The sequence below is a fragment of the Podarcis gaigeae genome (genome assembly GCF_964106915.1).
Source record: "Podarcis gaigeae genome assembly, chromosome: 9".
NCBI lineage: Eukaryota > Metazoa > Chordata > Lepidosauria > Squamata > Lacertidae > Podarcis > Podarcis gaigeae.
Genome location: NC_139685.1, coordinates 41,717,035 through 41,729,360, shown reverse-complemented (window position 1 = coordinate 41,729,360; position 12,326 = coordinate 41,717,035). Strand labels below are relative to the sequence as shown.

Here is a 12,326-nt window from a genome sequence, read left to right as displayed (position 1 = left end):
CATTTTTGTACATCAAATGTTATTTGAGTTGTTACCATGTTTATTAATTTCATGTTTCAAATATATATATAATTAATTCAGATGCACAAGAAATTAACTAAATATTTTAAATAAGTTGAACTGTATTTATAATTTTAACACAGGTTGCCTACATTGATTTAGCAATGGTATGTTTAAAAGGCTATTGAAAGTTTGTCTAACCTTCGTTCTCAGCACCAATGTAGCCTTATGGAACAGGAGTCCTTTGAAAAGTCAGACTGATTCCTTTGATAAAAATGTTAAACATTTAGGGTTCTTCATGCTTCTGGTTTTCCAAATAATGGTGTCAACTCAGAAGCTGATTGTAGAGCAGAAGAGATTTCTTTAAAAAGCTTTTAAATTCTTAGTACCTCAGAAGATTGTCATGGTTTTCAGCAAAGAAAAGGGTGGGGGAAAATAACTTTGCTTCTGGTTTAAGGGGCACCACTTCAAACTTTTCAGAACTGCTTTTGGGGGAACTGGCTTCTATGTCTTCTTTGAAATCCCAGGGAAGTGACTTCAAAGAAAGGCAAGGCTTTGTCCCTTAAGCAGGTTTACGACCACTGATCCAAGCTTTAATGAAGGCCTGAAAAGAATGTTGAGTACATCTTTATGGAGATCCTTAAAGCAAGATGAACAAGTCAAATGAAATTAAAGAAAGTCCAAATCCTGTTCTAATATCCAAAACTGTTTTGCAGATTTATTTCGGGCAACACTATATTTAACACGGCCTCAAGCTCATTGTTACAGCTTTACCTAAAGCTTGAACTTGGTATTTAACACAACATTCACAAAACAAAGACAGTACCTTCTAAACCGTATAAAACAGAGAAATCACGCTACTTCAAGAGTTACAAAACATACACAAAAACCAAATCCGTTCTGTAGAATCCTTTTCCTTCCTACTAACTGTTTGCATAAGCTATAACTCTTACAGAATTAAAACAAAGAATTCATAACCTCAGAGAGTAAAAGGAGATTAGTTCTGTACGGCAAGTAATATTGTACTAGAAAAAAATGGAAATTACTTAAATTTCCTTGAGAGTTTGTTCCTTGCTTGATTATGAAGTGTATCTGCTGTTTCATTCTGTTAGGCTTAAATTTCATAGAGAAAAAGTGAAAGAGAAGCTGGAGAGGCAACCGAATGTGAATAGTGGTCCATGCATCTTAAATCAATCCAGCAGACTCTTTATGAATGTTGACTTCCAACCTACATTTAATCTACAAACCACTACTAATACTACTTTTTTTTTTTTACTTTAAAAGGTAGCTTTTGCTAAACCAAGCATAACTAGACTCTGTTTATTATTCAAAGCTAATTCATGTAAATAACTGATTTTTCTACAACTGTAGCACTTCAATATTACAAAAGCAATTATTATTTTTTTATGTCTCAACATAAAAATTTAATTAAATAAAACAACCCTTCTCTATTTTTATTGACTCCTGCTATAAACGTATCTTAAAAGGTTAGGTTAAATAAACGAAATCTGCTGTTCAGTTTAACTCCCTTGAAAGTATTTTAAAGCAAAACCGCGAATGTCTAATAAGATTTGAGTTTTGCTTTTGTTTTTTTACAATCAAGAGGTGTACAAATTTCATAAATAAATAGCTGAATGTTTAAATATGAGCTAAAACCTTCCTGATGCTGGCATGTGTAGAAGAACCCCTACCAGAGACCAAGTAGCGCATAACAAGCACGCATGCAGAAAGCATGTTAGGTTCATACAGGGAATGTGTGGTCTGTACACACATCTTATATCCCTGTCCAATCCTTCCCTTCAGGCTGTGTATATCCCAAAGCGTTAATGTGCACATGGGACTGCAGAGCCATTTCCCCACCCACCCCTGTGTGTGTGTTTTTGTGCATATTCATCCACATGTGAGCACTCTCAATGCTTCCCATTCACACTAGTGGACTAGTGGGCTGTATTTGCACTGTGTGGTCTTGCCCCCTCCCCATGATTAGTACTTCTCCACCCGCCCTGAATTCCAAAAACCATAAGCCCATTGTGGGCATGCATTGGTTCACCTGAGCGCACAACTCTTGTTTATTTTTTAGATACGAGTTTTCCTATGTACCAGACGTGCACAAAATTGCAGGTTAAGCAGAAGGAGAGTGCATTGTGCTCAGCCCCACTAGCAGCCCACCCAGGTATCCCTCAACAACAGAAATAGGGAATGCGGTGAGAGATGGCACCTAGGAAAATATCACAACAACACACTTTTTTTTAAAAAAAAAACCACACCCACACAATGTGCTTCCGTCGACAACTGGGTAACATGCAATTTTATGCTGGACACCCCTCCCCCCCACCCCCCACCCCACATTATATGCAGGAAATTCTAATTAAATGGAAAGAACAACGTTCTTAAATGGAAAGGACAACGTTGTGCATATGATATGACATGAAAAACATGCACATGTAGGATGCAATAAATCCAGTTTAAATGGCCCTGTGTACGCATCCTCTGCCAAAGAACACGTACCATAAGCAGAGAGAAAACAGGACCCTATCATATTCTATGGGGGTCCCCACCCTCTTCATATTGTGTCCTAAATGTTCAAAAAGAGTTGACTTTTAAAAATTAATCTAGGAACTGAAAACGTGTGTACTAAGAACTTCAAAACATAGAAATATGAAATATGATCATATATAGCTGGTTCAGGAACACTGAGATTGGTAACAGACTGCTATTATAACTCATAAATAAAATTATAAATAATTCCAGATACACTTATTAGCCAGGTTTTTTTTTTTCTTTTTAAAGAAAGCTGGTTCAAAGTTATTATTTTTTTAAAGGAAAGGAAACGGGAATGAATGAATTCAAAGGGGGGGAAATATAGTATAATACCACAAATGGTGCATCAGTATTTTAAAACATACAGATATTAAAGTATTGATGCAATCTTTATGAGGCAGGAGCTCTTCCTTTCAAACAGGTGGTTTTAACATTCAAAATCAGAAATCAAAGTCTGTGAAAACAAATGAGGAATAGGTACTAGCTAATACAAAGCTATAACTAAAGCAAACTTGATCTTTTCCCGAAGACTTTTATAGTTCTTTGGCTGAATAAGGAGTTCTCAAACCTGCGTACTTTAGACTCACAATACGATTTTAAAATAGTCAAATCAGCATGGCCAATATTAGCATTTACATTAAGTGGAACACACAGAATGTCCCATTTCGGATTTATACAGAGCAACTTCTTAAGTTAAGAAATTAATTGAGGAAATTATTCTGAAGTTTCTCTCTTTGGCCCACTGGAAGAACAGCACTGACAAAAGAAAATTAGACAATCGAAATGGATCTATGGAGAGCACATATTTGTTGATTAGGAGAGGGAAACTAGCTTGAATAGAACATCTAATAAGGTAAATAAATGTTATATGTTAAGCATATTACTCCAGTGCTACACATATGGAACACATTATATTTTTTATTCATTTACCATATGAATATTATTCCTTTTACAACATCCAACATCAAGCCTATAAGCAGTACACAGAGCCTTGTTTTGCCTGAAATATGAAGGCCTGCATTCCATCATGGAGCACTAAACCATCCTGGTCCTTCTGGATAATTTCATGCGTATCATTTTAGTGACACCTGAGCTTGAACACAGCAACACTGAAAAGCTGGTCTCCATCTAATTTAAAACACAGCTAGTGTGCTGGCAATCTACTAAGGAAACCACCATTATAAGTATTTGTGACGGAGGTGGAAGAGGGTGTGTGATAAAGGTCAACGCACACTTCCCCACCCACTTCACATTCCAGGCGAACACTTTTAGCATATATTTGTACACAATTCTGAAACACGAATACAAATGGGAAAATAGACTAGAAACAACCTAATCATTTGGGGGGGGGGTGAAGGGATAGGAAGAGCTTTCCACTGTGCACAAGGAAGTGATTGGGACATGACATGATTCCTATACACAAACGTGGGAACAACTCTTCCCATGAAGGACATAGGAAGAGGCATCCAATGTGGTCCTTCGTCAAGGTCCTTCCAGTGCAAGGATTTCTGCTACATCTAGATTTCTTCAAGGAGAGCCCCCCCCCCCACTCTCTAGAGCATATTTGGGGAGGGTGGGGTGTGCAAAGGTGGGGGCATAAAGTCCTACTGCATAAATAGAAATCCTTGCGTTCATTGGCTACTGCCCATATTAACTATCCAATAGAGAAATACTATATGTCATTGTAAGGCAACAATGGTCACTTCTAATCACATTTCTGATATGAAATACGAACCAGAAAAGCCAGTAAACTAAATAAATTCATATACAAGGAACCCTTCTATTTCCTCGAATGGTTCTGCAGTACACATTATATGATTCGGAACTTCTGCCTCCATTCTTCCCCACCTTCTCCATTCACTTACTTTTCAAACGATAAGTAGTTATAATCCCTACTTGGACAAGAGAACAATTCTCTATTAGAACACATCCTCTATTTGAAGGACTATCTGGTCAAATGTAGCAGCTAATGAAGAGTGAGAATGGGGAAATACCCTATGTTCCTTTTACAAGAAATTACTTGGAAAACATCTGAGAAGAGATGTGATTAGTGGCGTTACATTCCTTACAATGTCCAATTGGCCCTCACTGCTGTAAAACTTGGAAAGAGATGCTTAGTGAACCATATGCATTGATGATTCAAAGGTGTAGACTGGACACAGTAAATGTGTGAAAAGGTAGGAAAATGTAACACAATCTCAGAAGACATTCAGATATAGAAAGTGTACTATAGCTGAAAAGTACATATATGCATCTCAGTATTGTGGTCGGAAATTTAAACGAAAAAGAAAAAGGAAGCCACACACCTAAGTGTCTGCTACATGACTATTCGTCAGAATAACTACCAATAAATATTGCTGCATTCGGTCATCACTGTTGCGTGATATTTATTTCATAAAATTTATACACTGCTTGATTGTTTTTTAAAAAAACACTTCAAACAATTTGAAAAAAGATAGCAACATCCAGAAAAATTCACAACCATGCATGTTAACTGAATGCAGATGTACTTTGGAAGTCGAACAGAATCCGTTCGACTTCTGAAAAGTTTGGAAACAAAGGCGTGGCTTCCAATTGGTTCCCGATTGCGCAGGCGCGCCGGAAACAATAGCAGAAGCTGTGCTGGACGTACAGCTTCCAAAAAAAGTTCAAAAACCGGAACACTCACTTCCAGTTTTTGATTGTTTGGGAGCCGGAACGTTCGATTCCTAAAGCGTTCGGGAGCCGAGGTACGACTGTATTGACTTTTCAACAGTCCCTTGTTGACGGCAAGTGACTAATCAGCATGGCTCTGATGATTGACAACACTTTGACCAAATATTATAAACAACCATGAAGCATGATTGAGATATGTGATTGTTCTGGAGTACAAGACCTTGATTTCTCAACACTGAAAGTAACATTTCTACCACTGACTTTGCTACGACGTGGATTGTTTTATGGAATTTCACATCACTACCAGTAGATGTCGCTCTAGGATGCTTGATTATAGAGAGCAAAAACTTTTTAAAAGACAGGAATGGAAGCTTTAAACAAAGGATACTTCCTAAAGGCTGCAAGAGTGCTAAAGTTTGACACAGCTTTGATGTGCAGTAATTTATTTTAAAGGAACCCTTTGTTGTCCAGAATACCATTATGTGTTGAACTACTCATAATGAAGAAATATAAATGGCAAACACATATGTAAGCTGGTATCGTATTGAATATTCAAAGTTTAAGACAAACCATTATATGCAACAGAGTAATTTAGCAACCCCATGAAAGCTTCCTCTACAAATATTATCTATTCCGCTTTTAGATATCTTGCTAATCCTTTTAATTCATTTTAATCTAAATGCCATTACATCTTGATTTATTGACATCTATGTAACTTAGTTGCTACCAGTGATCACTTGTAATAAAGGATGGCATAAGAGAGAGAGAGGAGAAAAAAAAATAAATTTAATTTTTATTGATCCATCAGACCTCAAAACCCTTTCTAAAAGAGGTTCTGATCAATGCATCCTTATGGGAGGGAGTGTTCCTGGTTATCTTGGAAGAAACAGTGTACTGTGTGGGTCTGCCCTTGAGGGTGACTCAGAAACAGAAAATGTGGCATCTCAACTGCTCAGCGGGACAGAATATTGCCATCATATTAAATAACTTAACTGGCTGTCAATTAACTACCAGGCTAAGTTCAAGGAGCTGGTATTACCCCTTATATGAGCAACCAGTCACTGTGCTCTGCAAAAGATACATCACAACAATAAGTTCATTCCACACAACGTCGGAATTGGGCCTAGTGTGGCAGTACCCTATCCTACGGAACTCCCTCCTGTTACATATCAGATGGGCAGCATTTTGTCTTTTTGCAACTGCTAAATACTTCCCCGTTGCAAAAAACATTCTAACCAAAGATTTTTGTCCCAGTCAGCAACCGTATTGGATTTGAAATTGTAGAGGAAATAGTAATAATAATAGTTCTCTTGCATACCCCCTCATCTCTCTCTCTCTCTCTCTCTCTCTCTCTCTCTCTCTCACACACACACACACACACACACACACAATGGCAAACATATTTTCTTATTTCCTTCCTTTCCCATACCTTTGGAGGTAATGGTCTAGGTTACAGATAAAATATGAAATGTATATACATTTAGATTATTTTACCATCCCAAAAGACTGTTCATTTAAAATTGCTTTGGTCTAAGAGATTTGAATCAATTCACCGTATTTTTCCATGCATAAGACTAGGTTTTATCCCTTAAAAATAATGTCAAAAATTAGGGGGCGTCTTATACACGGATACATCTCCCCCCATTTTCTTAAATGTGAGTCCCCCAAAATAGGGGGCGTCTTATACATGGGGGCGTCTTATAGATGGAGAAATACGGTATTTCTGTTGCCTGTATGGCTGGCTAGTATGACAGCTCTTCATAGATGTGAAGGATATTATTCATTTCATTTCATTTCATTCATTCCTTCATTCATTCTTTCTTTCATTTACTATTTGCATTTGTTTCTCACAAAAAAGTCTCAGAGTGACTTAACCTACAGGGCTCCACAGAAGCAGAATTATTTGCTGAGATAAACAGTATGCCCTGCAGTAACCACACTCAAGAAATATGGAAAACAGTAATATTACTTGTGATCTAGGGGGCTGCCCCAAACAAGAAACGTGCCCCAGTTTAGCAATTCAGGTATAACAGCACTGAAATATCATATGCAACAAGTCTGCCATTTACAAAAAAACAACAACCCAAAACAGTAATTAACAACAAAGGCCTTCCTTACCACTTGGGCTATCGCCAATGCAATTGGTTTTGCCATTCCAATACCACAGTAGCAACGTTGCATCACGAGACCCTGAGAGAATGTAACAGTTTCCTCCAATGTAGGATTCGGAGCGAGAAAGACAGGTGACAACATCCCAGTGTCCAAACACTACTTGCATCAGTTTCCCTGGAATATACAAAACACATTTTTTTCAGCCATTAGCCAATATATAAATATAGACATATAACAGTGCACTTCGCATAAGGTATATAAAGATGCGAAGCTTCCTTATACTGAATGAGATCACATATCATCTATCTATCTATCTATCTATCTATCTATCTATCTATCTATCATCTATCTATCATCTATCTATCTATCTATCTATCTATCTATCTATCTATCTATCTTCTATCCATCTATCTATCTCATAAATGTCCATTCAAAAAGACAGTGGCTTTCTATCCCCAAGATCTGCCAACTAGGGCCAGGTGAAAAAGACATAATTTTGAATGAAATAATTCTGAGGGCACTCAGAATATGCACACACAGGGCTATAAAACCACATTACAACTTCAATAATTTTTACCTGAGCTTGTTTTTCATTTTCTTCCTTTCCATGCCTTTTATTTCTTGTGGTATGACTTAAGATTGTTTCCCCTAAGGGGCAGGGGCTCTTTTACTATGTTTTTTGTAAGCCACTCTGGGATCCTTTTTGGCTATAGTGTGAGGTATGAATGCCACTGCACTGGGACTCAGAAATTATTCCCAATATCTGGGCAATTTGATGTAGATCTACAATCAGATCTGCAACCTGGCACCTTCTGAATAAAAAAACGCTTATCTTACAGTCCAGTTGTAGGGAACCTGTGGCACCAGACTTCCATCTTCCCTAACCACGGGCCATGCTAGCTGGGGTTGAAAGATGTTGAGAGTCAAACAACATCTAGATGCAGGCATCTCCTACCTTCAGCCCTCCAGAAGTTTTGGACTACAATTCCCATCATCCCTGATCACTGGTCCTGTTAGCTAGGGATCATGGGAGTTGTAGGCTAAAACATCTGGCGGGCTGCAGGTTGGGGATGCCTGAATCTAGAGAGTCACACATTCCCAATCTCTGTTGTAGCCTCTTTTTACTCTACTCAGACATTTTAACTTTTAGTTTGTTTGTTTTAAGCGGTTAAAAGTCATTGAAATGCTAAAATTGTCCCCAGATTTCTTTTTATCATGCCAGCCAACAAAACAATAGCACTCAAATAGAGGTATTGTTTTAATTATCCTAGATTTTAAAAAATCCATTTAGTACTTGCAGTTTATATATAAATATGTTCCAGTTTGCATTGGTATGAATTTGATACAGCGTATGTAAGCAGAAAGCATCTATGCATGTTATTATGAAGAACCAAACGTATTTAAAGGGCTCTGGGTAAGGAGTGGAACTCTGCGGAACACAGAAACACATTGAATCATTCTGCAAGTTCCTAGTCAGCACAGAGCAGACTAACTGCAAGATATAAAATCATAATAATGCTCCTTCCAAAATTATTATTATTATTATTATTATTATTATTATTATTATTATTATCTCTTCAAGAATGCTTGCAATGTGATAGAGTTGTAGCCAAAAGCTTTTCTTGCATCCCTAAATCAGGACCATGAAACATATTGTTGATCCATCATTTATTCACCCTTTTCCAGTTAGTTCAAAATACCCATTCTATTTGTGAACTCTAGCCTATGAAAAAGCTTCAATAAATCTTTATTTAAGGCACCACAACTCATTTGTTTTAATTTCTCAATTAACACAACCTAATAGCTGTTTCTTTGAAAAGGTGTGATGTTTTCATCTCAGTTTGTACTTTCAGTTCCAATGCAATGAGTCAGTGCATCTGGCTATTAATCAGAAGGTTAGTGGTTCGAGCCCACCCCAAGAACGGCTGTGGACACGGTTTCCTGCATGGCAGGGGGTTGGACTGGATGACCCCTGGGGTCCCTCCTGACTCTACAATTCTATGATTCTACAACATTCTCTGTTTTCAAACCTCGGTCAGCAACTTCTCAAACATTCATTTTGCTTTTGTTAAGAAACAGGAAACGGCCTTATACAGTGTTAAACCATTGCTCTATCTAGCTTAGTACAGTGGTACCTCGGGTTACATACACTTCGGGTTACATATGCTTCAGGTTACAGACTCCACTAACCCAGAAATAGTGTTAAGAACTTTGCTTCAGGATGAGAACAGAAATAGTGCTCTGGCGGTGCAGCGACATCAGGAGGCCCCATTAGCTAAAGTGGGGCTTCAGGTTAAGAACAATTTCAGGTTAAGAACAGACCTCCAAAAATGAAGGGGAAATGTGTGTGCGTCCTATGGGGCGAATGCAGGCTTCTTGGCTTCAGCGATAGCAACGCGAAGCCTAGAAAGCCTGAGCTCCGGAGGCTTCGCGTTGCTTTCGCTGAAGGCAGAAGAGTCTGCTCTTTGAGGCTGGCGGTGGGGAAAAGCAGCGTTTCCCCCCATCGCCAGCCCCACAAGCTGGGTCAAAAAGCCCGCAGGAGCCATGCGCTCTTTAAAGAATTCCCCCACCTCATAGAAAAACCTGCAGGAGCCGCGCAGCCTTTAAAGAGCGCGCCGCTCTTGGGGGCTTTTCCCCAAGAAGGGAGAAGGGACTGACTGGCCGAGTCCGTCCCTTCTCCCTCCTGTGGGCTTTTGCAGGAGGTGGGGGAATTCCCCCACCTCCCGCAAAAGCAGGCAAAAGCCGGGCGCTCTTTAAAGGGGCTGGAGGCTTTGCTGGCTTTTCTAGGAGGTGGGGGAATTCCCCCACCTCGCAGAAAAGCCGGCAAGAGCCGTGCAGCCTTTAAAGAGCGCGCAGCTCTTGGGGGCTTTTCCCCAAGGAGGGAGAAGGGACAGACTGGCGGAGTCCGTCCCTTCTCCCTCCTGTGGGCTTTTGCAGGAGGTGAGGGAATTCCCCCACCTCCCGCAAAAGCAGGCAAAAGCCGCGCGCTCTTTAAAGGGGCTGCACAGCTTCTGCTGGCTTTTCTAGGAGGTGGGGGAATTCCCCCACCTCCCCCAAAAGCAGGAAGAAGGTATTGGAGTAGCGCACAGGCTGTGTGCAGCCTGTCCGCTGCTCCCAGAGCTGTGGAGGGGATCATATTTTTTCCTTGATCTCCCCCCCCCCCTGAAAACTAGGTGTGCCCTATGGGCTGGTGCGCCCTGTAGGGCGAAAAATACGGTAAGTACTTAACCTGAGGTACCACTATATTCTCTACTCCAGATGTGGGGAAACTTTGGCCCTCTAGGCGTTTCCGCTCACAACACCTCCCCTCTAGGAAGAGGAGAGGCTTTGCTGAAATACAACTCTCACTGGCCATTGGCCATACTTTCTGGGGCTGATGGGAGTTGTTCATCAACATCTGGAGGGGAAGAAGGTTCCCCACACCTGCTCAAACACACTGATTGGCAGTGGCTCTCAAGAGTTTCAGATAGGGATCTTGCCTTGCCCTACCAGAAGATGCCAAGGATTGAACCGGATACCATTTTTATTCAAAGCACATGCTCTTCTAGCCTGCTCCAAAGCTTCCCCAAGAGGCATGGGGCAACAGAAATCACTCTGTCCAGCCACCTTTCTTTGTTCAATTACTCTCTGATAATTTTGTAAGACAGTCTTAACTTTTTTTGCTTTAATACTACTCCAGCTTTTTACATCATACGATCAGTGATTGCTCATAGTGCACTAGGACATCCTTTTTTGACAGAACAAATTTTCTAGTTAATGTTTTATATGACAGCTGTACTGCAAATAATAAAACATGGAAAAAGTTTTTGCACTACTGAATCGAAAAAGTTGTCTGAAAATAACATCCACCACTGCAATATGCTTTTATTGTGGCTCTGCTGTTCCAGCCAAACTCAGTGTGATTTATGCTCTAGGGGGTATTTCCTGTTATACCTCCCCCCTTGAAATATAATAAGGAAAAGATTCTTTTAGCGTAAGTGCTAAAATATAATTGAATTCAACACTTGTGATAGCTTGCCATTACCTATTACTGATCACATCATCTTCTGTTCATTTCTCCCCCTCACACTCAACTCAGAAAACGTATTTGCATGGGGCGTTAACCAAAACTACAACCAGCTATTATTTGCTTGTATTTTGTAAAAAAATAAATTAAATAGAAGAATAAGCTGGTTTAAAAAGGGGAAAAAACAGCAAAACTAGATTTTGTTTTCTATTATATTTCCTAATTGCTTATCAATCAGTTAGTATAATCTTAAATAGGACTTTTCCATTGCACTAGATAGAAAAAGAAAAAAGAACAAAACCAGATTTTGCATTATATTTCTTAATTGCTTATCAATCAGTTATCATCATCTAAAATAGGACTTTTCCACTGTACACTTAATAGTACTGCGCTAGATATTAATGTTGATCTTTTTCATTAAAAATTATACGAGATGACCAAACTAATTTTGTCCCCCTGATGTCTTAACTGGCTGTCTCCACCCCCATCATTCACTGAGATCCAGCTCTGAGGGTCTTCTGGAGGTTCCCTCATTGCGAGAAGTGAGATTACAGGAACCAAGCAGAGGGCCTTCTTGGTAGTCAAACCACCCTGTGGAACTCCCTCCCACCAGACTTTTAGAAGACACCTGAATGAAGCCTTGTATAGGGAAGGTTTTAATATTTGATGTTTTACTGTGTTGGATGTTTTAATTTGTTGGAAGCTGCCCAGAGTGGCTGGGGCAAGCCAGTCAGATGTTGTTGTTGTTGTTTAGTCGTTTAGTCGTGTCCGACTCTTCGTGACCCCATGGACCAGAGAACGCCAGGCACCTCTGTCCTCCACTGCCTCCCGCAGTTTGGTCAAAGCCAGTCAGATAGGTGGCATATAAATAAATCATCGTCATCACAGGAAGTTGGTTTCTTTGTTTTATATGGCATTTGGGATCCAGAGAATCACAAACAGAATTCTGTTCATGGAACAGGGCTTTCCAGCCCCTTTTCCAAAGTGGAACCCACTATAGCCACTGAAAATT

General features: G+C 39.6%; 1 protein-coding gene across 4 annotated transcripts in view; it reads right to left on the bottom strand.

The window, feature by feature from the left end:
* The window catches only part of LRBA (LPS responsive beige-like anchor protein), a 356,696-nt gene that overhangs the window by 14,052 nt on the left and 330,318 nt on the right, over nt 1-12,326 (bottom strand). For all 4 annotated transcript variants that reach the window (XM_083755165.1, XM_083755167.1, XM_083755166.1 and 1 more), the window contains exon 53: nt 7,315-7,482. In XM_083755165.1, the coding sequence (XP_083611291.1) occupies nt 7,315-7,482 (168 nt within the window). The remainder of the gene's footprint in view (nt 1-7,314; nt 7,483-12,326) is intronic.